The sequence below is a fragment of the Hydra vulgaris genome, chromosome 08 (genome assembly GCF_038396675.1).
Source record: "Hydra vulgaris chromosome 08, alternate assembly HydraT2T_AEP".
Lineage (NCBI taxonomy): Eukaryota > Metazoa > Cnidaria > Hydrozoa > Anthoathecata > Hydridae > Hydra > Hydra vulgaris.
This window is the reverse complement of record NC_088927.1, coordinates 14,701,807-14,729,554: the sequence shown is the minus strand read 5'-3', so window position 1 is coordinate 14,729,554 and position 27,748 is coordinate 14,701,807. Positions and strand designations below refer to the sequence as shown.

The 27,748-nt window shown below is 28.7% G+C and overlaps 2 protein-coding genes across 3 annotated transcripts in view; one reads left to right on the top strand and one right to left on the bottom strand.

Annotated features, from left to right (window-relative positions):
* Positions 1–6,341: 6,341 nt before the first annotated feature.
* Positions 6,342–26,756, top strand: LOC136083645 (uncharacterized protein MCAP_0864-like). 2 transcript variants are annotated; one of them, XM_065803138.1, is made up of 5 exons: positions 6,349–7,355; positions 24,392–25,104; positions 25,804–25,922; positions 26,470–26,560; positions 26,643–26,756. In XM_065803138.1, exons 1-5 carry the CDS (start codon positions 6,406–6,408, stop codon positions 26,657–26,659), a joined length of 1,890 nt encoding a protein of 629 aa, XP_065659210.1. In that variant the 5' UTR covers positions 6,349–6,405; the 3' UTR covers positions 26,660–26,756. The 2 variants fall into 2 exon arrangements, 1 of the variants encoding a protein (XP_065659210.1); XR_010639954.1 differs by lacking the exon at positions 25,804–25,922 and having other exon boundaries at positions 6,342–7,355.
* Positions 26,587–27,748, bottom strand: part of LOC100207471 (uncharacterized) — a 36,778-nt gene continuing 35,616 nt past the window's right edge. The window contains exon 15 of the mRNA XM_065803137.1: positions 26,587–27,103. Within this exon, the coding sequence (XP_065659209.1) occupies positions 27,016–27,103 (88 nt within the window). The 3' untranslated portion in view covers positions 26,587–27,015. The remainder of the gene's footprint in view (positions 27,104–27,748) is intronic.

Here is a 27,748-nt window from a genome sequence, read left to right as displayed (position 1 = left end):
ACAATACAGAAACTCAAACGTTTTTATCGGAGATCTGTGTATTATCTAGTATATTTAAAAAGAGGCGCAACAAAAACAAAACTTAAGATAAGATTTTAAAAAACTGTCACACTAATAATTAGGTTTGAAATGTTTTAATTTTGTGTTTTTATTAAAAGTAAACATAAAAGTGTTTAATCATAGTAATGAGATCATCATCATAATAATGACTGGAATCAAAATTTTTTCCAAAGTTAGCAACTTGAGTTTCTTTAAAAAAGAAATTGTTTGTCTAAATATAGTTACAATTAGGTGTGAAGATTTTATTATAACAGTTTGGGGAAAGTTGTTGTAGCCAGGGTACGAGGTACTTAGTAATGTTGTAATGTGTAATGTACTTGTAGGTAGTACTAGGTACTTAGTAATGTTGTAATGTGTGATGTAAGATTAATACTGTTATGTGGGAAGTTCTTTTATGATGCAAGCAGCAGAAAGCTCAACAAAATTTTATTCTTTTTAACTGTAGAAACCATTCTGTAGCTATAACAAAAAAATTTGATTTTCATTTATAAAACTTTTTTTTTTTAGACATATGCTTCTAAAACCTCAACGCCTGCTGCTTTTATAAAGATTATGAGGCACTCTATTAAGTTTTTTTATCCTCTTCCTGTTTGAACATACAACATAAAAAGAACCTTAAAAAGTCTACTATGAAAAATTTACTTATAACTTAAAATATTACTAGTTTTTTTAAATGGTGTTTTACTATCTCAAATATGGACCATATATAAAGTTTATAAGCTTTTATATTATTTATAGATCCATATTTCATTATTCGTAAAAGCACAATTTTTTTTAAGGTAATACTTATATATTTATGTGAGATCAGCAAACCCCGCACTGTTAACAATTAAAGTTTTATAAGAGTTTCATAAAAATGTAAACTATGATCTTTACTTTACCTTACTTTAAGTAATATATTATATGTCATTCAATACGAATTAAAAAAAAAAAATACTCAAAAGTACACGCATGACTCCAAATCACTCGCAGTATTTGATGAATCTTTTAAAAATTCCCGTTGTACGTTGGAGGTTTTTATAGATTTATCCAAAGCTTTTAGTACAATTGATTATAATTATCTCTACCATTGGGGATGAGATAAATGATTTGATTATAACTGAGAATAAAAATTGAGTTTATAAACTGAGACACCTTCCGCCAATGGGAGGTATTAACTACGGTCATCGCATTGTTAAATTCAACTACATAAAGAGTGTATTGACAACAGTGTACTTATAAAAGACAAATTTAATTACAATCGAGGGAAATTTGATAAACTAAATAGTTATTTTACACTTCTAAACTTCGACGATGAACTAAATGTTGCAAAAAATGGGTTAGCCATTACGAAAAAGGTTTTAAACTCTTTATTCCAATCAATAAAATGGTAAGTATTGGAATCAACTTAAGTCCTGTCTGGGTAAACAAAACATTATCAAAACAAAAAAGAAAGGTTTGGTTCAAATGTAGAAGGGAGAAATTTACGGTCGTTGATTTACTTGCAAAATACAAAGAGTTGAACAATTTTTTTTAAAAAAGAATCGTAAATAAAAGAATGAAAGTTTTTGAGTATGGTCTTTAACATTTAAGTTTAACTCCAAGAAAGTTAATGCCTACAATTTTTAATAAAACTTAAGTATCTTAAGTTAAATTTTGATATCAGTTTTGATACTATTTTTTTATTTATTTCATTTGTTTTGCTGTTTAACAACAAATAATCAACATATATTTAACAAGAAAGAAAAAATATGTCCGTAGAACGAAAAAGACAGTAAAATCTTGCCAAAAAGCACGGTTTTTGTATATACAATATAAAGTATAAACTTTTCATTTTTACAATGATTTTTATAAAATAAAGAATTAAACAGACAGATATTTAAATGCTTAAGTATTAAAACTGGTTTGAAAGTAATTGCAAATACAAGGAATGGATATTTATTATCGGTATTCAATAAAACACAATATCAGCTTTTCCAATCATAAATATAGAAACCTAAACAATCCAACTGGAATGGGCAAAGTTCACCCAAAAGTTCTAATGCAAATCCGCTTTAACCAAACCATTATTGTTAATGTTTAATAAACTATTTGAAACAAGTAAACTACCAAAGTTATGAACGTCTACTAATATAGTTCCACTCTTTAAAAATGGTAACAAATTAGACTTAAGCCAGGAAATTTACACAATCCCTGGAAGCTTTAAGTTTGCTAAAACAATTAAAACCGAAAATTTTTGCCAGAAAGATATGGATTGGAAAGCCATCTGTTCGTTTCATTTCAAAACTCAGCCATTTTTCACGAATGGAAACATGCAAAGCAAAGTAACAAAATATAATGAGTAGTTTTTTGTCTTCTTAATGACACCTGCATTGTTTTTCGCTACGTTTGGTGTATAAACTTTGTAGCAGTTTGCTAAAAATCTTTTTAAAACCGAAAAGTTGTTGCATTTTTTTTCAACTAATGAAGTTGAAGTACTAATCAAAAGGAAAATGAAGAGCTTCTTTATAGATAAAAGAGATTTGCGAGTTAATCAAAACTATAAATTTAAATTAAATGTATAATAAAAGGACAATAAAATATTGTCCAATTTATATTAATTTATTTTTAGGTTTAAAACATTGACTTAACATACTTTGTGGAAAATCAAAGGGGTCAATAGAATTTAAAGATTGACAAAAGTCGACAAAATATACATAATTTTATTGTTTCAATGACATTTCTTGTAGCACTTGATAATTTAAATATTATATAAAACATAAAATACAGCTTAGTACTAATTTTTAATTTATTTATGTAATATTTATGTAATATTCATTCTGATTAGGTCAGACCGTCGTAAGAACTAATCAGACTGTTTATTTTATAGATAAGATGTGATAATTGCATACGGAGTTGATGGTTTCACATGTTCCGTAAAATTTACTTTTGTAAATTTTACTGAACATGTGAAATTTTTTGATCTGAAAAACATAAATGTGTTATAAATATTGATATATAATATATTTTTATAGATAAAGTTTTTTTTATAGATAAGTTTTAAGTTTCATAGTATTATCTCTCAGCGTTAAAAAAGTATTGTCTCTCAGCGTTAAAAAATTATGGCTATATAAAGTTTAACGTTTGGTGTACAGTCGTATGACAATTTATTATGGCTACCTACATTTTTTCTAGAAACTCTAGAAAAATTGTGATTTTCCATCAGTTTTTACAATTTTATCTACCAAAGACGTATTCTAATAAAAAATCAGGTTGTGTGTTAATAAAAAATTACCATTTTATAAGAATAAATACACTTTAATAAAAAATATTCATATAATATCTTAGTTACAATCAATATTTTGTAACCCCCCCCCCCTTTTGCATCGATTACTGCCTGTACCCTTTTGGGCATGCTTTTTATGCAGTTTTCTGCCATTTCCTGCAATCTTGCATTGTGGTTCCAATGTTTTATAATACTTTCTATTAGAACCACCTTGTTTGTAATATTTTCCTTGGCCACCTCCTTTTTTAATAGCTCCCAAACATTCTCTATAGGATTGAGATCCGGCGAATTTCCCGGCCAGTCCAACAAAGGAATATTTTTATCTTTCAAAAAGATTTTGATAGACTTAGCCGTATGGCATGGTGCTCCATCTTGCATGAATGTTTTGTTTTCCTCTGGACCAAAACATTCCGTCAATTGGGGTAACAATCTTTGTTCCAGGACATTTTTATACTGCACCTGGTTCATTATCCCTTGAACAATGTACAGCCTTCCCATTCCTTTCCCACAAATGACCGACCAAATCATCACAGAGGTTGGATGTTTGACGGTTTGAATAATACAGCTACTTAAATATTTCTCTCCAACCTTCTATTTCACGTATTGTGCTTTTTTTGATAAGACTTGGAACGTGCTCTCATCACTAAAGCAAACCTAAAAATATTATACGATGGTTCATTGACCACAATGCATGGATTATCTAAACAATTAAAGTATTATTTAATAAAATAATCTGTTATACCGTTTTCCAATCGTCTTCAGTCCAATTTCTATATTTTTTTGCCCATTCTAATCGCTTCTCCATCATTTTTGGCGTTAATTTTGGCTTTTTAGCCGGACGTCTTGAGCTGTAGCCAAGATCGTGTAGACGACGCTGAACCGTTCTCTTGGACATCTTAATACCAGAGCTCTCCAACTTCTCAGTGATATCATCATTTGATGCTAGCCTATCTTCCAATACTAAATTTTGGTAAGAATTCTTTCACCTCGTGGAGTAAGAATTCTTTTTTTACCACAGTTCCCAGTCCTTTTTGGAGTCAGGTTTTCCATGTTGACAATTTTTTTTTGGATATTCTGCACTGACACTCTAGAAACATTACATCTTCTGGCGATTCCTCTTTGGGAAAAACCAGTATTTGTAAGAAGTGCTTGGATTTCACTTTTTTTCTCTAGAGATAAGTCCTTTTTTTTGCCCATTTCTAAAAAAATAACCAATTTTAGTACGAAAATTTCTATTATTACTTAAAATAATTTTAATCACAAAATAGTGAGTGAAATAAAAATATTTTTATGTTAATTTATGTAATGTAATATTCTTAAAGTAATATTAGTCGATTTGAGTACTTACTTTAATGATAACTTTGAAAAATATACCAAAACTAACAGAGAGTATTCACCACGTGCACTGTAAGAATAGCGGTCTCAAGATGGCGTCACACAAAATGGCTGTCAAAAATGACAGTGTTTACACCAGCATAAAATTTTAAATAATTTTGTCAACGTATAACTATATTGTATGCATCCAAATAAATTAAATTATATAATTTTGAACTATAATGCCAAGAAAACAAAAGATAAGCAAGGTATGTTAAAATTTATTGGGTGGCCATAATAAATTGTCATACGACTGTATGTGCGTGTGTGTGTGGAGGGGGGGGGGGGGGAGGATGAATTTAAAGGAATTTTTCGTTCCAAACCTCCCTTCATCGCAGTTTTTTGCAAAGTATCTTTACTTGACCTAAGTATAAACATACAAAAGTTTGGAGTTTTCTCCATTTCAAACACCAAAAAATACTGGATTCGTCCCTGATATACGACTCCAAGTAGTTATTCGACAGAATCTTGCAGTCTCCTTATGACTAACTTTAGTTTTGAAAACTATTTTTCTCATTTAACTTGTGTTACAGAAATCGTGCAGATAATCATATAAGTGTGATACAAATTGTCACAGGTTTGTCATTAAGACTATTTTTAGAGCTCCCATAATTTCAAAAATTGGCGATTAAGTCAAGGTAGTAACAATGATGTCAAGTTTCAGGAATGGCTTTACTTATAGATTACAGACATAAAATTAAATTAACAAACACTGTTGAAGATTGTTTCTCTATTGTTTCAAATATCGCCGTTGAAGCACGTGGTTTATACGACCACCATTGTTTCAGCAATCAATTTCAGTCTTTTCATTTTGACTATTCCAAGTTTTGTTTTAACGAGTTTAGCTCATGTTGCCATTTGTTTATATGACACTTTTATGAACGTTGCAACATGATTAAAAAATGAAACCGCCTGAATGCAGCAGGTAGTTGCCTCATTTATAACTAAGTTGAGAACGTGACCATCACCAAATATGTACATGGTAGTCTGCAGCTTCAGTAATCTTTTGTCAATCAAAACCTAGCCACTCTAGCATCCCGTTTAGGAGATCAAATATTCTTTGGCTAGTAACGTCTCATAAGGACATCAGTATTGCTGATGTACTCTACGAGTTCAACTCAATAGATCCACCACCTCGTGCCTTTATTATTGCTGATGTACTCTGTAAATTCGACGAAATATCTCCTTGACATCGTGTTGTACTGACAAAAATTATGCGATTTATTTGCATCCTTTTGCAGAAATCATTTTCTCTATATTTAGTTTTTTTTCGTTTTTGTACTTTTTTGTAGATTTTGGCATGATAATATGTGACCTGAATAAATTAATACATTTAAAATAGAGGCGGATTAATTTACAAATAAAAAATGAAAATAAAAATTGAAACTAAACCTTTCATGTTTTTGTTAAAAAAGTTTAAAAAAAACGTTTTCGAATAATAGAATCGTTAAGATTTACTCAGTGTTAATTAAGTTGAACAAAAGAAAGTCTATTGTTTTCTTTTACTTTTTAATTCTATAATAAAGTGCGATTACTTTTGTTACCTTAAAATGATAAGAAGCTTTGTTTGATTTCTACAATAAAGTTTAAAAATGACGAAAGCAACAGTCGATTTCCTTAAGAAAGCCTTTGTTACATTCTGAAGAAACATTTTGTTACAATACCTAAAATTTTAACGCTATTTGACTTGAATATCAATATTTCTTATTTTAGCGATAAACTTTGCAATGTCTTCTTTAAGCATGTCTTTTATCGTTACTGTAAATGAAAGAAAATCGGAAAAGTTGTCGCTAAAAATTATTTGCAATGAACGACGCACACATCAAGCAACAAATTATGTCCCTTTATTTAAAGATCAATTGGTTGATGAAAACTCACTTGTTTTGAATACAAACGAAAAGATGATAAATAATTCTGGCAGTTTTTTGAACTACAATGAAGCAAATCCGAATTCCGTACTAGTTAGTCAATTTCAACTAGAAACTTTTCTAAACAATGATTGTTTTATGAAGAAAAAAAAAGATGAACTGACAAAATATATTCAAGCTTTAGAACTAAACTATAAAAATCTCAAAGAAATAAACCTAAAAATAGAAAGTAATGCACAAAACATCGATAATGTAATATTTCAAAATGAGTTCGAAGAGCTAAAAAAAAATAATGATATTTTATACGAAACTGGAATATTTAACAAAACAGTATCAGTTTTAAATGAGGCATGCGTGTATCTGTCTAAAGCATGTAAGCAATTAAGAGATGTTTATTCTGAAAATTGCGGAGAAAACAGTGTCGTAAAACACGACTTAGAAACAGTTGAAGAAACGTTAACTTATTGCGATAAAACCTTAAAATTATTAAACACTAAAAATGTATCCAAAGTTGACCTTTTTTACTTATGGACCAAATATGCTGATTTGGAAGAAATGTACCGACAGCTTTTTAATGAAGTAGTATTTGTAAAAGGTGATTTTGAAAAACAGCTTTATGATATTGCAGAAGTTCTTGAGTCGTTTGAAAACGTTGCACTGCACTTTTCCGAAATGAAGAAAGTATTTTTGGAACAACAAAAAGCTGTGTGTTATAAAAAAGACAGTTTGCTTAAAGTAGGATCCGGAAAAAATATTGAATTTAATCAATTATCCAAATTAAACCAATGCTGTCAAAAATCCAAATATAGGTAAAGTGATTTTTTTTTAATCATTCAGCATTTTTTTAAAAATGTAAAAGTTTTTTAACGATTAATTCAGAGCAGTCTTTTATCAAATTTATAAATCAGTGCCCTACAAAATATTTGTAATACCATATCCGGCCCTAATTTACATCTTTGCCTTTACTTTAATGAGTATGAAAGAGAAATTTATACTGATCAAGATTGGCATAAAAACATTGACCTGAAAATAAAATGAAAGTATTCTAATTTGATCTTAAAGCGTTAAAAGAATGCGCCAGAAACGCTAATCGCCATCTTTTTTTGAAATTTAGAAAGATTTTTCTTTAATTACCCCACCCAGTTTTTTCTTCTTTAACAAAATTAATTACTCTGTCGGAAAACCACTAGTACATAACTTAAAAACAACTTTTCAACAAATTCCACATGTTTTTATTTTCTATTTTTTTTTGATTTGCCGTATAATATTATTTACACTAAGGTTTATAATATTATACGGGCAGGACCTCAAGGAGATCGTAAGGACCTTATCACGAAGGCCTAAACAAAACTCTATTTTGTTCTGCAATAAAACATCTATATACTATATAAAATAAATATATACCGAGAATATATAAAATAAATATATACCGAGAATATATAAGATAAATATATACCGAGAATATATAATCACTAAATCATAAATTTAATACTCTGCATATTCAGAAGTGAAACTCAAAATAAAACATAAAAAATCAATATGCAGTAATAGCAACTGAAAATATTTTTGAAAGAATAAAAAAAATCAAGAATATTTTGTGTTGAAAAAGTAATTTTTTAAATAGATTATTTGAAAAAGGAATCAATTCAGATAAAAAAAAACAAAATTTGGCCGTACTATTTCATTTCAGAGAAAAGGTCCACGATAAGATATACAAAATTGAGCTTGTTTATTATTGCAAAAAGGTTTTTCTAAAATGCTATTATTATGTAGATTACATTTGTTTTGGGGTTTAATTTTGTAAAGGTTTACAAAAACATCGGGGGACATAAGTTCTTTACATTCGTACATAAAGCACAAAACATTAAATACATTTAGTTGATAAACATTTAAGGCGTCCATTTCTTTAAAAAGCGGTTCAGAGTTCGAAAAATGATTTTTTATGCAGCTGCGTGCTTCTGATACCGATAAAGAGATTTAGTTTTATGTGTACTTCCCCGTATAATATTTGCATAATTGATATGACAGTGAATAAAAGAGTAATATAATTGTGTTAATTGCTTTTGTTTTTTGTTTAAAATATCTCTAGATTTGTATAGAAATGTTCTTTGCAACTTTATTAGAAATATTATTGATGTGTGATTTCTAAGACAGATTTTCTTCAATAAAAACTCCTAAAAATGTTGTCACTTTTTTTCTTTTTAGGATGACATTGTCTATAAAAAGATCTTTTTATTTTACAGATACTGCCTGTAAATATGCCTGATCTAGATCAGGCATATTTACAGGCAGTATCTGTTTTTTATAGTAAAGTATCCATTTTGTTTTTTCAATATTTGAAGATATTTATATTTTTTTTTTGAACCAAAATGAAATTCTAAGTTCTCTGTTCATATTATTAAAAAGTATGTGACTGAAACAAGTTTTGTGTTTTCTTCATGTGACTGAAACATGTTTGTGTCGTCTGCAAAAATTATAATCTTTAAATTGAATGCTTTGTTAAGATCATTTATATTATAATGAAAAGAAGTGGTCCAATTATGGATACTTGTGGGACATCATATATTGTGTTCATTAATGTTTAAGGTCGGGAATCTTTGTTAAAAACAAATTGCTTTCGGTTGGAGAGACTCTTGAACCAACTTAGAGTTTTACCTGCTATTCCATAACATTCAAGTTTTTTAACCAAAATATTGTCTCGATGTTTTGCTTTTATCGATGTATAATATTTATGAGTATAAAATTTTTTTAAAGTTTATATCATTTTAGTAAAAAAATACATGTTCTTTAGGAAAAATTTTGTTTATTCTTTACTATGTATTTTATGAGTTTGACCAAAAATAAGAGCGTCACGCCGTGACGCTCTTATTTTCTTTATGTCACGCTGTGACGCGCATCTTTTTTTTTTTTTTTTTTTTTTTTTTTAGTTTACAATTATTAATCGTAATATAACAATATAACAATACATAAACTTGGTATCTGAAAGAAGATCCAAAAGATCTTGTCGTCAGAACCATATAAAATATATCAAACGTGTATATATAATATAATAAAAATACAATTGATTTAACAATTATTAACAATGTAGAATAAACAAAAACAGAAAATAATTTTACATTTCAAAAATATTTATATATGTTATAATTTAAGTAATAATGCAATATAATATTAATGACGTCACTTCCCGTCTTCTGAATATTACATTTATTAGTAACGCTATTTATATAAAATATACATACGGTTATTAGTTACGCTATTTATATACGATAGATGTTTGTAGTTCTTGTATAGCCTTTTTATTATATTTGATAAAAGCCAAAATATACATGAAAGACTTTTTTAATTATGGTTTACAACAATACTATTATTATGGTTTTACTATTTTATTATGGTTTACAACAAATTTATCAAATATAAGAAATTTATTATATATAAATATAAATCAGTATGGATGCAAAAATATTTAAAAAAGTACTGTGCGACGAACCAAACGAAGAAGACTATATATACTGGAAAAAAATGCTATCAATTTATCTAGATAAAGCCACAATCCCAGAGGACTGTAAATTTCAAGTCTTATTCGTTTTATGCGGAGTGAAGGCTTTTACAATAATTCAGGATGTTACATCATACGACGATGCAATCAAAATTCTTGATAACAAGTATCAAAAACGATCGACAGCGATCATGATGCGCCATAAACATCGCTCTTTTAAACAAAAGGAAGGGGAATCGATTGAAAGCTTTATGAGTAACTTAAAACAATTTTCCAGAAAATGTCCAACAGAACCTCTAACAGCAGATCAACATAGTAACCTACTAATATGTGATGCTTTTATAGCTGGTATCCGCTCACCTTCTATTAGTCAATGACTGCTTGAAGCTACGGATGACAATCTAGAGTCACTCTATAAAACAGCTATATATTTGGTATAAGTTTTGTTTTCTTTCTTAGAAACTGTCTTTCTAAGAAAGAAAACAAAACTTATACCAAAGCAGCAGTTGTTAAAGAATATAACGAAAAGGATGATAACACAATAATATCTACGGTCATAGCAGCAATTGACTCACCTGATAGACTAATTAACGTCACCATAAACGAAAATCTAACATATGCACTGTTAGATACTGGGTCCGACAAAACTTTTATTACATCAAAACTTCTTCGACAATGGAAATTTTCATACGATACTCAATCTACCTCAAAGGTATCACTGGCAGACAACTCGACATTAAAAGGTAAAGGTATCTTCCATGGTTCATTATTATTGGCTAGAGAAAAACTAAAAGTACAATTTCTCGTTGTGGACGACTTGGTAGCACCAGTAATTATAGGAATGGACGAACTTCTTAACAGAACAGGATTCCACAATCCTTTTCAGACGTCAAGTACGAATGAAAGGAGATCCACTCGTTGACAGAGTTCAACTGCTAGAAACAATATCGCCCCACTACGCTCGAATAAAATTTCAAAATGGAAAAATTGATACTGTTTCAACAAAAGACCTCGCCCCACTAGAAGACCTAAATCCCCCAACAGAATCAGTTCAACAACAATCCGGTGATTTGAACATTGAACAGATGATCAACAATACCAGCAATTCAATAAACAGAAACCAAGAAGAGCTAAACAAAACCAACGAAGTAACTTCAAGCCAATTAGTTGAGAATTCAATTATAGATAGTATCCCTTGTAATCAGTCACCTACAACAGCAGTACCTAGTCAGCCTATGCAGAAAGTTACTACTCCCGAGAATCTTACTAATATACCCTCAAGAACAGGACGCGTTACGAAGAGGCCAAAGTATCTCGACGACTACTTTCTTTCCTAGTATAATATCAGAGGTTAAGTCTATACTCTCCGCCCTAAAACTTTCCTAATGTGGAAAAGACTGTTATAATTTAAGTAATAATGCAATATAATATTAATGACGTCACTTCCCGTCTTCTGAATATTACAGTTATTAGTAACGCTGTTTATATAAAATCTATTATACATACGGTTATTAGTTACGCTATTTATATACGATAGATGTTTGTAGTTCTTGTATAGCCTTTTTCTTATATTTGATAAAAGCCAAAATATACATGAAAGACTTTTTAATTATGGTTTACAACAATACTATTATTATGGTTTTACTATTTTATTATGGTTTACAACAATATATATTGTCAGTAGAAAGAATAAAGTTTTTTAATTTCGTTTTAAAAACAGAAAACGAAATTGACAAATCAAAATTTGGAACAACAATTTTGTTTCATAAATATAGTGCTCGATAGTTTATGCAAAGTTGATTAAGCTTTGTTTGACAAAAGGGTTCAATTATTAAATTTTTATTTCGTAAAGTATATTTGTTTATAGCTTTATGGGTAAAAAGATCTTTAAAAATGAACAATGGTTGTTCACTTTTACAACGAAACATAAAACATAAAATATTATAGACATTGAGTTCGTAAACGTTAAGTGCTTTAACGTTTTTAAACAAAATATTAGAATGAGAAAAACGATTTTCAAAACATATTAAACGCATTGCGTGTTTCTGACGATGGTAGAGATTTTGTAACTTACTTTTAGAGGTACTTCCCCAAACAATATTGGCATAATTTATATAGCTATGTATAAATGAGTAGTAGAGTTAAATTAAATTTTATTTATTTAGATAGTATCTGACCATTTATAGAATTCCAATACTTTTGGCCAATTTAGTAGAAATAAAGTCGATATGATACTTCCATGTAATATTTTCATCAATGTAAATGCCTAAAAATCTTGTGACCGACTCCTTTTTTATTTCAATTTTATCAATGAAAAGTTTAGGTAAATTATTTGGTAAAAAACGCTTTTTTGCGAGGGAGTGGAAAAGGATCCATTTTGTTTTGTCAATGTTTAAATTTAACTTGTTGCACTTAAACCAGTTGGAGATGTTATTGAGTTCTTTATTCATATTTGAAAAAAGCTCATAAATGTCACTGTTTGAGTGGGCCTAGAATAGAACCCTGTGGAACACCACATTTTGTGTCAATTAATTTTTCATTTTGAAAATAATCTCCATAGAAAACAAATTGTTTTCTATTTGTCAAATAACTTTTATACCATTTTATTAATTTGCCATTAATTCCATAAAATTTGAGTTTCTTAAGTAGAATTTTGTGATCGACCGTGTCGAATGCTTTTGATAGGTCAATGAAAATACCTAGCGTATATTGTGATCTACCAAATGAATTGGAAATTTCACGAATGAACTGTGTAATGGCTTGTTCAGTTGAACAATTTTTTTTAAAACCGAATTTATTTTTATATAGAAGTTTATTTAGATTAAGGTAATTGTATGTTCTATTGTATATAATTCTTTCTAAAATTTTCGAGAAGGTTGAAAGAACTAAGATAGGGCGATAATTACTAATATTTGATTTTTTTCCGTCTTTGTAAATTGGAGTAACTTTAGCTATTTTTAATTGGTCGGGGAATACACCTTGCTGTATAGATACCCTGAACACTTTATAAAGAATACATTTTAAATCTTCAAAGCAATCTATGATTATGTTGCCATTTATTTCGTCCGCACCTGTAGCTTTGTTTCTTTTAAGAGATTTGTAAGCTCTCTCAAACTCATCAAAAGATAAGTCAGAATATAAATTATCTATAAAAAGCGAATTATTTATAGGCTCTAGGAAATCACTAAAAGTTTTTTCCGTAATAGGAATCTTATTTGCCAATTTAGTTCCTATATCAATAAAATATTTATTAAACTCGTTTGCAATTTCGTTTGGTTCATATATATTTGTTTTATTTATTTCAATTACTTTAGGAAGGTAGTTTGAATTTGTTTTTTGTTTTCCTGTTATTTCTTTCAACGTTCTACAAGTATTTTTTGAGTCGTTTTTAAATTTACTAATTAAATTTGAATAATAATTTTTTTTAAGTTTTTTACGAATTTTTTCAAATAGATGTTGGTAATTTTTATATTATTGTTGGTTTTCATCTGATTTTGTTTTTAAATATTTTATATATAGTTTCTGTTTGATTTTAGAGGATTTTCTAAGTCCTTTGGTAATTCATGGACTATTCAAGGTTTTTTTTTGTTATTTGTTCACAAAGTGGAAAGTTTGCATTGTATATTGAGAAGAAAGTATCAAAGAACTTATTATATATTGTATTTGTGTCATCACTAAAGTTAATATGTTTCCAATGCAGAAGTGATAATTGATATTGAAAGGATTTTATATTGTTTTCGTTGAAGACACGTTTTTTTATTATATTTTGTCTTTCGGGTTATTAGAGGATACAGTATGAATTGAAGAAAATTGGGGAAATGATCGGATATGTCGGTTTTTATAATTCCTTTTTGTAATTTCTTATTATAAATATCTGTTGTAAAAATATTTTCAATCAACGTCGTTGAAGTTTTGGTTATTCTAATAGGGCGATTAATTAAAGGAAGAGCTCCTGCCATAAATATTTCATCATAAAAACTTTTTACTTTTTTATCTTTACTATAAATTAGACAGTTCATGTTGAAATCTCCAATTATAAAAGTAATTTTGTTTTCTTAGCTACCTTTGTGAATGAAATTACGCTGTAAAAAGAAACTAAGATTTTCAGATGCACCATCCCGGTGGTCTACAACAGCAGCTTAATAGAATACTTTTTTTTTTATTGTTTAAAATTTCAATAGTTACGATTTCTTTATCACCGTCAGAAACGCACGTATCATTCTTAATGTGATATACAATGTGTTCCTTAACGTAAATCAGAACTCCTCCACCCCGTTTATTTGTTTGTCTTTCTAACAAAATTGTTTCAAAACCTGGAAGATGGAAAATAGAATTATTTTTAAACTTATTCGAAGAAATCCATGTTTCTGTTAAGCAAATTATATTAAATTATATTAAATTATATTTTCAGTTTCATCTAAAAAATCACAAAACTTTTCAAAATTTTTATTTAGACTTCTAATATTAATGTGAAGGATTCTGATTTTTTGATTTTCAGTGCCGTTTTTATTAAGAAATTCTTTTAACTTATTGGGATAAAGATAAGAACAACGTGTGTTCACATCATTAAAAAAGTTGACATCTGGATCTGAATTAAGATCTGATTTTAAGTATTTATCATGAAAATTAAAAGTAAAAGCTTAAGCTATATCTGTAAAAAATTAAATAAAAATTATGTATTTTAATTTTGTATTTTAATATATTTTGTATTTTAATATATTTAAAAAAATTATGTATTTAAAAAAATAAAAATTAAGTATTCATCATGAAAATTAAAAAGATTTTAAGTATTTATCATGAAAATTAAAAGTAAAAGTTTTAAGCTATATTTGTAAAAAATTAAATAAAAATTATGAAATGTGGAATTTTTATAATACAGTTAGGTTATTGCAATATTATAATATAGTTTTTTTTTTAATATAAATTTTGTAAACTTTTGTTTCCTCGTTTAAAAACGCATTAACGCGTAGCATGGAAATGCTGTTTTTTGCTATATAAATATTTTCTGAAAAAAAGCTTTAATATAACGAAAATACAAAACCAAATTTCTCTATAAAAAAGGATGCTTGATGAGAATAAAAACCGGGATATAAAATTTTTTTAATTTTGATTTTTTAATCCCAACACAATCCAAGTTGTGCTTCAAAAAAGAAAGTTCGCGTTTTTGATGTATTTTTTTAACACTTTAACATCAAATTATAGTAGTTTACTTTTTATTTTCAAGTTTATGGTTTTGTGTGAGTTTTGATCACCATAAAGTTCTCTATCATATTCAATAAGGAAAATTAGGAGATTCTAGATTCTTCTTTGATTAGGTCTTCAAGTTTAGAAGACTTTTAGATGAATATCCTAGCAGGAACCTTAAAGTTTAAATCTTTTGTATTTGGTATAAGGAATGTGAGTAGCTTCCTTATGACATCAATTTTGGTAGACCTGTCAAGATCTGTCAAAGCCTTAGAAACACACTTTGGTGAAAGATACTAAGTATGGTTTATAAAGTATGGTTTATAAGATAGTATGGTTTATAAAGTATGGTTTATAAAGTATGGTTTATAAAGTATGGTTTATAAAGTATGGTTTATAAAGTATGGTTTTTAAAGTATGGTTTATAAAGTATGGTTTATAAAGTATGGTTTATAAAGTATGGTTTATAAAGTATGGTTTATAAAGTATGGTTTATAAAGTATGGTTTATAAAGTATGGTTTATAAAGTATGGTTTATAAGATAGTATGGTTTATAAAGTATGGTTTATAAAGTATGGTTTATAAAACTTTTTAATAAACCACTACCAACATCACAATTTCTTTTGAATAATTTAAGCAGCTTAATATGCCTCAAGTCATTTACTATTGCATGTTTAGCTTATGTCTGGACTTATGTTTAGCTATGTCTGGACTTAAAGTTAGCTTTGGAGACTAGAGTCTTCTGATCATCACCCAGAAAGGTAATAATTGGAGAAGTTATGTCTAGAAACCCCAAGTTGATGCTTTTTTTATCATTATTTAGGTGCTCCGTCAACACCTGAGCATACCATTATGATTAGTACCTGGTTGGTACAAACTAAATATTTCAAGCGAATTGAACTTCATTTAGAATGCAAGGTATTCCACCAAGTGATTATAATCATTTTATGGAAAGACATCATGCTCAAGAACGTAAACAATGAGTTTCTTAGCTTGAGATATAGATAGATATATAATCTTTTTCGTCGATATAAATTTTTTTATAAAATTGTTAACGTAACAAATTGACTGGAGCAAGCAGAAGACGATGGTCTTATCATCTTGCCCCGTTTATTTAAATTATATTTTACAATCAATATCAATTGAATATAAGATAAAGACAAATTATAAGATATTTAAATATATATATATATATATATATATATATATATATATATATATATATATATATATATATATATATATATATATATATATATATATATATATATATATATATATATAGATATATATATGGTGTAAATATTGTGTAAGCTATTGTGTAAATGGAAAAAATAAAATTTCAAGACGTGTAAAATTTTTTTTAAAATAAGAGATTGTTACAGTAATGTTGAGGTCAAGTAACTGTTGTTTAACAACGCATTTAAAATGTTGAAAAGAGTTTATCGTTTTAATCTCATTTGTGAGAAATGAGTTCCACAATTGTGAACCTCTTCTATTGAGAATTTGGATTGTCTCAAAGACATTTTTGGAATATAGTAGTTCTGCTTAGAATGTTTTGTTTCGTATTTATGATCAATAAGTTGGAAGTAATTATGGAATATTTTTGGGACCAAATTATTTTTTACTGTGATCATAAACTGAAAAATGCTATAGATGTTTTGTTCACGAATATTAAGAACTCTCAGTTCTTTCATTATTTGTTCAGCACAAATTTTAAATAAATTTGATTGGTAAGTATGCGGTATATATGCGGTAGTGGTGTAGTGGTAGTGCGCTCGCTTCATAAGCGAGAGGTTCCGAGTTCGATCCCCACCACGTCCCTGGTAGTACCGCGCTCAACTTGTTTCTCCGCGCAGCGGCCTTGTTCGTCAAGGTTCGTGTTTTGGAGTTATAGAGTTGAGAGAGGGTTATAACCACAATTAAGTAGCCTCCTCATCTGTAGTGGCCTTCTGGGCCTTGGGGAGGTGAAATAACAAAAAAAAAAAAAAAAAAAAAAAGTACTTTTCAGGCAACATTGCAGTAGCTAATGTAGCTATGAACAAATGCAAAGTATAAACTTTTTAGACATACTCTATTTAAAATATACTTAGTTTTATGAATAATCCCAATGTTTTTAGATATTTTATTTTCTAACAACTTGATATGCCCTTTCCAGCTAATATGTTCATATTGAATGACTCTAGCTCTTTTTAATTTTGTTTTTTCAACTAAAATATCTGGAAGTTTTAATGGTAATGTGTCTGACTTTGATAGTTTTGTGAAAAGAATGTATTTGCTTTTTTCAATGTTCAAGGAAAATTTATTGGCCTTCAACCAATCGCTTAGCTCTTCAAGCACCCGATTTACTGTGTTAAAAATAGTTTTAATATTTGAGTGGGTGTAGAAAGCTTGGGTATTATCTGCAAAAAGAATAAAATTCAGTATACGAGAAGTTAAAAATATGTCGTTAACATAGACAATAAAAGCAAAGGACCTTGATTTGATCCCTGGGGAACGCCTCAAGTAATGGTTTCAAGGAAAGTGTAAGTTTTATTGTAATATAAAGCTTGTTTCCGATTGTTTAGGTAGTATCTAAACCATTTTAGATTTTTATTTTTTATACCATAATTACTAAGTTTGTATAGAAGGGTCTCGTGATCCACTGTATTGAACGCCTTTGACAAATCGATAAATACTCCAAGTGTATATTGATTTTTGTCAAACCCATTCAAAATTTCGTTAATTAACTTTATTACTGCATGTTCAGTTGAATGGTCTTTTTTAAATCCGTATTGGTTATTAAAAAGGATATTGTGATTTTGGAGGTATGAAAAAAGTCTGTTGTACATTATGCGCTCTAGTACTTTCGAGAAGCATGAAATTTCCGCTTTTATATATCGGAACTACGCGCGCTAATCTTAAGTGTTCAGGAAAAACTCCACTTTTTAATGAGAGATTAAAGATATACAATAGGGGATATTCAATAACATCATAAACTTCTTTAACCACCTGAGAGCTTATGTCATCTAGGCCCGGACTCTTTCGATTGTTTTGTTTCAAATGCGTTTCAAAGCTCATCAGAAGATAAGTCAAACTCATCCTTTACAAAGTCCACTTCTTTTAAATATGATTTAAATATTTTTTACTTTAAGTTATTTTATTAGCTAGTGTGTTTCCAATGTTTGTAAAATAATTGTTAAAACTTTCAGCAATCTTTTTTTGATCATTAATAACAATGTTTTTGTTATCAATTTTTAAATGGTTTGGCAGGATATTACCTGGATTAACCTTTTCCTTTCCTATTACTTCTTTTATAACATCCCATGTTTTTTTATTATTACCAATTTTATTTTGTAAAAGATTTGAATAATAATTTTTTTAGCTTACTTAAGTTTTTCAAAAAGGTTTTTATAACGGGTAATGCGGAAGTTATCGGACAAAATAAAAACGTCAATAACTTATTTATAAATAAAAAAAACAAACTACTATTATATTTTTTTTAAATAAAGCATTTATCTTTTAACAAAAATATATTATTTTTTATATGAAAAAACACCACCATCTGCAATTGATCTCAATTTTGCCCTGACGGCTTTCATATGCGACTGTAAAAAGTTTAAACCAATTTCTTGTAGTTTTAGTTTAATGCGATCAATCAAAACTTGCTCTGTTGAAGCTTGCCAATCTCCCTCGTAAACCTTCTGTGCCAAATGTCCCCAAAAAATTTCAATTGGTCGTGCTTGAGGCACATTTGGGGGATTGGATTCCTTACAAATGTAATAGACATATTGGTCCATCCAATTTAGAGAATCTTTAGAATAAGGAGAACTTGCTAAATCTGGCCAAAATAAATAGTTAAAGTCTCCATGATACTTGTGAATAAATGGAAGAAGTCGTTTTTCTAAACATTCATTAATATAGATTGATGAATTGATCGCTACAGCCTTGGAAGTGCGAAACAATGGCTCGGACATACCACGGTCAGATATGGCTATCCACATTAATAATTTTTTTGGAAATTTCTCTTTTCCTATAAAACGAACACTTTCTGGGCATGTCTTTTTGTTGTTTGTGCAGTATCCAGAATTTCCAGGCAAGTTGTCCCCTGCAAAACAAAAGTATTTTTCGTCATCGATGACTAGAAGCGATTTTGTGTTATAGAGTTGGTTAACTAGTTTCCTGCTTCTTTTCTTTGCCTTTATTTGTTGTTCTATAGTGTATTTTGGAGTCTTTTCACGTTTTCTATATTTAATATTCATTTTTTTTAACTGACGACCAATTGCCGATTGATTTACACCGAATTTAATACCTATTTTTCTCTGACTGACCCCTTTTCGATTGTTGACAAGTCTCGTTAGTTCGGCTTTCTTTTCTCTATTTTCCAGGATGTCGGACGACTAAGGTGCTTTCTATCAGAAAACGATGGAACAGTTTCAAGTCTTTTTAGGTTATCATATATTGTACTTCGAGCAAATCCTTCCTTTTCAAAATGATTTACGATTTTTTTTAATTTTTATATTAGGTTTATTTACAAAAAACATTTTTAGTCGCTTTCGAAAAGATTCTCGTTCAGCTGCATTTAGCCTCTGTAGGCACCACAAGAGAACTGGTTGTCCAAAAACTCTGACTAGGGTTACAATTGCTTTTGATTTCTTTTCTGTGTTTCAAACTATTGTGTTAGTACACACAGCAATGTCATTCTCTGGTATTTCAAAATATTCTACCAGAATCTTGAGTACAATAGTCATATCTTTTGTAATGTTCACAGGAACCGCAATAAGTAAATCATTGTTTGATGAAAACTCAGGACAGAGGGTCACAACGGGACAGTTTTGCCTGAAGCCTTTTATCTCAGCTAAAAATTATTTATTTTCAAAATTTTTTTTTTGATAAAACATTTAAAATTATTGTGCTTCATTATTGTAAAAAAAAAAATTAATTTTAGAAATACCAAAATTCATTAAAAGTACCAAAATACATCAGTAAGTTTGCGAACAACAAAATTTGCGTATTTTCTTAAGCGATGCAACGATAAAAGATTTATCTTAAATTTCTTTATTTATAAGAAGTTTATTTTTTTCAGACGTTATTTTTTATCCTCTTTTAGAATCTGGTTTTAAAAAAAATATCTGAAATCGAACCTTTTGAATAGTATTAATTTCAGTAAAATAACTGTTGTGGGGCATATCGGGACAACAAGTTATTTATATAATTGACTATATTACTACCATTTTATGATCTTGTTTACAGTTTGATGATTTTATTTTTAATCTAAAATAGTATTTTCCTTATTTAAAAAAGTAATGTTAGTAATAAACATAGAGAAATTTCTATAACTTAACTTCGATTATTAATAGTGTTTAATGTAAATAAGGATTGTACGAAATTTATAAAAAAGATCAATCTTCCAAAATGGAATGAGTTTTAGGTGTGAGTAAAAAGGAACTTAGATTTAGAAAAGCTGCTGATATATATGGCATATTAAAATTTGCTTTACATTGGCATATTCCTATTAAGCCAGCTCATCAAAGATGTTGCCAAATAGTTTCAAGATACTTTATGTGTGATTTAGGTAATCCGTAATATTTTTTAATTCTAAACTTAGTAGTTACCAATTTAATAATATCTACCTGTTCGGCCCTACTTAATTTTTAGAACGATATTACTTTTTTGAGAGTTTAATGTCTAAACATTTTTATTTTTTATCATGTTTACCTGTTCCATTCGGCCCAAACCATTTGCAAAATGCAAAAATTTTGTAAGTCTCGAAATTCGTTACTTTAGGTGTCGTAGCTTATTTTAAGAAATTGTTTTTTTGTTTTTTCTTTTTCTTATACCAATGAATTTTAAGATATTTATAAATAACAGTGTTAACTATGATTAGTTTATCTACAACTCGCATTTGTTTCTTAAAGTGTCCCTATATGCTCCGCTCTACTCTACTGCTATCAACAAGAACTCTCTTTCAAAATTTTGCTTCTATGTACCTAAAAATTTCCATCAAAATGAAGCACCAATGATTTGTTTTTCATTGTTTCTATATACACATTATGGATTTCACATCCTAAACAAATTTTAAAAACTATTATTACAGTCTATATTATCACATTATATATTATTACAGATTTTAAATATTATTACAAAACTAAAATATGTAACGAATACGTAAATCTCTGCTTATCATGCAGCTAGATTTTGATTTACAAAATCATTCAAAATTATAATTGAAGAGCTTAGTCCTATAAGTACTTAAGTCGCAAAAAAAATTTTATGAGAAAATATAACTTGATCAGAAATATAACACTTCAAAATAAGGATTTGAAATGACTGATATCAACTTACTTGCTATGAAATAACAATTGCTTATTTTTACTTAAAGTTTATGTTTCACAAACCATAAATTTTTGTATAATTTGTTGGTTTTGTTTGTTTGTTTTTTAATTATTTGTCATTTTATCTATGAGGACTTATCTACAATTGTCATTTTATCTACGAGTCCATACCACTCGTAATGCGCCGTGGATGAATAAGGAGGTACTGGCTAGGATAAAGCAAAAAAAAAAACAACTGGGCAATTACTTATCTGCGACTAACTGGCGATCAGCGACACTGATTCGTGAATATAGGAAACTAAGAAGCCAAGTGCAGAAAGCATGTAAACGTCGTGTTCGAGTATTTGAAGCACAACTAGCATCAGATAAAAGTAATCCTAAAAGGGTGTAAGCTTATGCTAAGGCGCAACAGAATGTTCATGTATCTATTAGTGCTATATCTAATAAAGGTGAAACGTTAACAGAGGGAATACATATCGCAAACAAACTTAACGAACACTTCAAATCAGTTTTTGTTGATGATAGTAAAAGTAGTCAGTTACCTATTTTTGAGAGAAGGCATTTTCAAGAAGACTTAGGCGATATAATTATTAATTTTGAAGCAACGTTAGCTTATTTGAAAGGTTTGAACCCGAATAAATCTATTGGTGCTGATAACATTAGTCCAAAGGTACTTAAAGAATGTGCAGCTCAAATGACTTAATCTCTTACTTTACTTTACAATAAAGCACTGTCCGAAGGCTCAACACTTACAGCTTGGAAACAGTCACACGTCACACCGTTGTTTAAAAAAGGAAGTCGTCTTGATGCCGCTAATTACAGACTAGTGTCTATCTCATCAGCTCCATGTAAAGTAATGGAAAAGATTATCAGGGAACAGATAACTAAATATCTTGAAAAAACGAGCTGCATCTCACATAACCAACATGGATTTATGTCCAAAAAAGGATGCACGTCTAACTTATTGGAGAGTGTCGACTACATCACGAAAGCGTTAAGTAAAAGAAATTTTGTCGATATTGCATTTTTGGACTTCACGAAAGCGTTTGATAGAGTTTCTCACCGTAGACTACTTCATAAATTGAAAGCATATGGGATTAATGGCAATGTTCTAAAATGGATTGAGTCATTTTTGATTAGTAGAAACTAGCGAACTGTTTTAGGTGAACACTCTAGCGACTGGACCGATGTTCTAAGCGGAGTTAAACAAGGGTCTGTACTTGGTCCAACATTATTTATCATTTATATAAACGACTTAACGGATAAGTTAAAATCAGTTCATAAAATCTATGCTAACGACACTAAACTGTTACAAGAAATAAGACCTGAGTTTCACGATACTGGTCGCCTGATCCTCCAAAATGATTTAAACATTATCACAGAATGGTCAAAGGAATGGCTGATGGAGTTAAATGTTCCAAAATGTAAAGTTATGCACCTTGGTTATGGAAATAGTAATCATGAATATGTAATGAATGATGAAAATACGTCACTTACTCTTGAGGCAACGGATATTGAGAGAGACCTGGGTACCTTCATATCTAATGATTTAAAATGGAATCAACACATACAGGTTGCAACACGTAAAGCGAATATGATACTTGGCCTATTAAAAAAAACATTTAGATCAAGAGATATGAAGCTTTGAAGTAAATTATATACTACGTATGTTAGGCCGCACCTGGATTACCTGGTTAGGTCGCTACCTGGTTAGGTCGCACCTGGTTAGGTCGCTATTCCGGTATGGTGTCCTTACTTAAAAGGTGACATCAAAGAAATTGAAAAAATTCAGCACAAAGCAACAAAAGTACCTCATGATTTAATAAGATTACCTTACGCTGAAAGGTGTCGTCGGCTCAATTTTATTACTTTGGCGACTTAATCCAACAGTTTAAGCTAGAAAACAGTTTTGAGAGTATCAATTGGCATAATCCACCAATTCGCAGATCATCTTCTTACGTCCTAATGCGTGAATTCACATATAATAATGCTCGTCACAATTTTTTTACAAATTGTATTGTCAATGATTGGAATAACTTGCCGTCAGCATGCAAAAAGGTTTCGTCAATTAACGCATTTAAGAATAGAATTGACAAGTATTTTTTTTCTACAGCTGCAAACAGTTCATCTTTTACTGAAGATGAGCTGCACGTTTATTAATTAATTCGTGCTTTAGCAGCTTCAAAAATTGGCTTTTTAGATACTATTTGTCATAGATGTAAACTTTAATTAAATGAAAGCAATTTTTTTTTTCCTTTATCCCAATTTTGATATCAACTTACTTGCTATGAAATAACAATTGTGTTTTTTTTTACTTAAAGTTTATATTTCACAAACCATAAATTTTTGTTTAATTTGTTGGTTTTGTTTGTTTGTTTTTTAATTTTTTGTCATTTTATCTACAAGGACTTATTTAAATATATTACTATATTTAAATATATTACTATATATTAATACTATATATTTAATTATATAATTACTATATATTTAAATATACTAATATAATTTAAATTTATATAATTTAAATTTATATAATTTAAATTTACTAATATAATTACTATATATTTAAATATATTACTATATATAAATATATTACTATTACTTATTTAAATATATTACTATTACTGATCAAAGTAGATTTTCTTAAAACATTTATTTTGTGACTTAAGTACTTTTAGCACTAAGCTCTTGAATTGTTCATAGGCTTTATGTATTTTCTTTTCTGTAGCTTTTTTTTTTTTTAATTGAGATGCAATATGGCAAACAGGTAATAACTTATTTATAATACATAAATATTAGGTTAGGTTTTATAACATTCTCACTTTAAAAATTTTAATTATTTTTTTTTTAGTAATCTTGCTGCAGATAGCAATATCGGAAACTTAAAAGCTACACGTAAAAATGAAACTGTATTTGAAGAAAAGCTTGAATCAAAAGACATTATTATCAAAGAACTACGAAATGAAATCATTAAATACAAAATCTATTGCAGGTCATTAAAAAGAATGCTTTCAATAGAGTTCTTAAACATGAACGAACAAATTGACGAATTTGAAGCACTCAAATCCGAAGTAGGTATATGGAATCCACTTCATGATAAGTTTTACGAAAACTTAAAAAAAACGGAAGACCTTTTATTACAACTAAAAATAAATAATAGAGATAAAAGAAAAGAAGAAACCACTCTATTACGTCAATATTTACAAGAACTTGAAGAAGACAAAGCAAGAAACGAAAAAACGATAAAAACAACTATTTTAAGGAATAAACCTAGCAAAAATCACAAAGTCAAAGAAAACAATAAAACTTCAAAACTAATTGATGAAAAAAAAAGTTTGAAAAAGTTGAGTAACAAAAAAAAGATGTCTGCACTTTTAACAGAAAATTTCAGTTATAATTTTCAAGTCAAGTACTTGATTGCATGTAAAGAGTTAATTCGTGGAACTAAAAAAAATGTTAAGTCATTAAATGAAAAAGTGTGTTTTTGGAAGTCAAAAACTCATAAATTGATCTCTAAAGTAAAAAGATTGCAAACAGAAAAACGTGGACTGCAAATGAGATTAGGTGAGACATTATATGTTCTAATAACGTGGACTGCAAACGAGATTAGGCAAGGCATTTTTGTATGATCTAATAAGTTAATATTTGTTTTGCTAAAAAGTAATGAGCAGTTTTTCAAAAAATTGCAACATTGTTCTGAATAGCCAATTAATGTTTGGATTGCAACTTCTGTATATTGCGAAAAATGGAAGAAGTTAAAGATCATAATCATAAAACGGTTTGTTTTATGAGTTTTAGTCGGGCCGAACACCACAATTTAAATAACAACGTATGCCCTTACATTCCAAAATCAGTGCAACCAAAGTCATTTAAAAGTATCGTTTCCCTCCCATACTTGCCCGACGTAAAAAAAGCAACAGTTTGCACAATAGTTTTGATAAGAAGTTTTTGAAAAAACGCTGATTACTTTTTTACCACCCCAATACCTATTTTAAAGTTAATAATTGTCATCTATACGCTATACTAGTAAGCGTAAACAAAGTTTACACAGCCGGAATTGATTTAAGTAGGATTAATGAGGAATTTTTTAGGTTAGAATAATATAAGTTAGGTTAGTAGGGCTATATAGTATATCCTATCATTATTATCATACTAGTTGCTTTAAAAATATCAAACTTTCTTCTTTCATTTGTAGAAGATAATTTTTGACGCATGACAGTTATCAAAATTACCAACAAATTGATATAATTTTTTTTTAATTAGATGACATCGAAAAAGATTCTTTTAAAGATCAAGAGATGAACACTTATAGAGAGTTGATAAATCAGCTTTCACTAAAGTTAAAGACAAAAAAAGAACAACTTATGGAAAGCAAATTAACAGTACGTTATTTGACTATGTATTAAAAAGGCATATTAAAAACTTTAACAAAAATAATAAAATCTAGGCCTCCATGAAAGTTAAAAGCACCAGTACTGAGATATCTTTGAAAATTAGTTATTTCAATACTGATTGAAATAACATTAATGTTAAATTTGGAATAACATCAGCCAAGTCAGTTTTAAATAAAATCAAAAAGATCAACGAAAATTATTGAAAACTCATAAAATATAGAAGCACGACGCACCAAACCTGTCACACCCAAGCACTTTATTTTCCTAACCCCTATATGTCAGTCATGTACCAACCTGCGCACTTATTATCTCTACAATTCAAAATGGCACTTGATTATAAAAATGCTATTATTTTTGTGGCTGCATTTTTGATTTCAATAGTATAAAATCTGATGTTACTCCGGTTGTGGCACTAACAACGCTATTTTACCCCTTAAACTCTATTTATTAAGAATTAACTGTAATATATTACTGTTAATATTTTTATTAAATGAAAATATATCATTTTATATAAAATAACCTCTTATTTTGACAGATTATAAAAATGGAAAAGTTGTGGGAAACTGAGCAGCAGGAAGTTCTCTCTGATTTGCGTGAAGCACTTAATACAGATTGGTCATTTTACGGTAACAAAAATCATATTTAAAACTACTTTTATAAAATTAGGTATTTTGAAAATATATATTAAAAAATATTTTTAATTTTTAGAATCCACAATTGTTTGACATTCAATAAAAAGTTCAAATAGCACCAAATACAAGCATAAAGATATAGGAAGTATTTGTTAAATAAATTTAGAAAACATCGTTAAAAGTTGCAGTAGCGCTTCGTTTTTTTTGTTGTTGCTGCTTCTTTACATAAAAAAACGTAAATGAATACAATTACATAGTTAATGTACAATTTATTGATGCAAATAAAATTAAATTGTTGTTAACTCAACTGTGTTCGACTCCTAAATGCGTTTCTCAAAAATTATTCCAGTCATACGCAGTAAATGTGTTTTTACCTCTTGCTTTAATCATCTTTTTTCAACCATGCATTTACTTTTTAATTGAAAACGTTCTAGAGTAACACAAATTTTCTAGAAAATCGAAAAAGGAGACGCGGAAAGTTTCTTTAGAGCACTTTCATCTAAGCCTAAACTAACCGAATCCAGGTAATGCAAAAATCTAAATAAAATACAAATTATCAATACAAAAGTAAAATATAGTAATAAAATATATTGAAATCGTTCTTTTCTATAATTTCTATAATTGAAGCGCTGCCTGCAAAAGCTGCATAAGTTCATTTTTGGAAAAATGAGATGATTATATCATTTCTACAATTGACTTTATGTCTATTAATTATTAAAAAAAAAAAAATTGTCTCTTTGAATAAATTGGGTCAATTTTAATAATAACGAGTTTTACAAGCGAAAAAGTGATAAGTCCATTCCATTAACGCTAATTGCCTGCTATTAAAAATAGCAGGCAATTAGCGTTAGATCAGGAGGGGAGTGGGGCGGTTAGCGATTTTGTGACAATGTTACAGGAGGAAGGAGAGAGAGAGAGAGAGAGAGAGGGATATTCAGTTTTGTGACGCAATTTTTTTTCAAGTTTCAAATCTAGAAAATATTTTTTATTAATTAAAAGTGTGCTAAGCCTAAAACACTCGACTGCAGCTTCCAACTTAACATAATTTAGAATTGGCTTATTAAATTTTTATTGGAATTGATATTTTACTAATTTATTTTACTAATTTACGGCTTTAAGAGTCAATGATACAGTGGGTTGCATAAATATAGTCAGTTAATTTTTATTATAATTTTTTTGTTT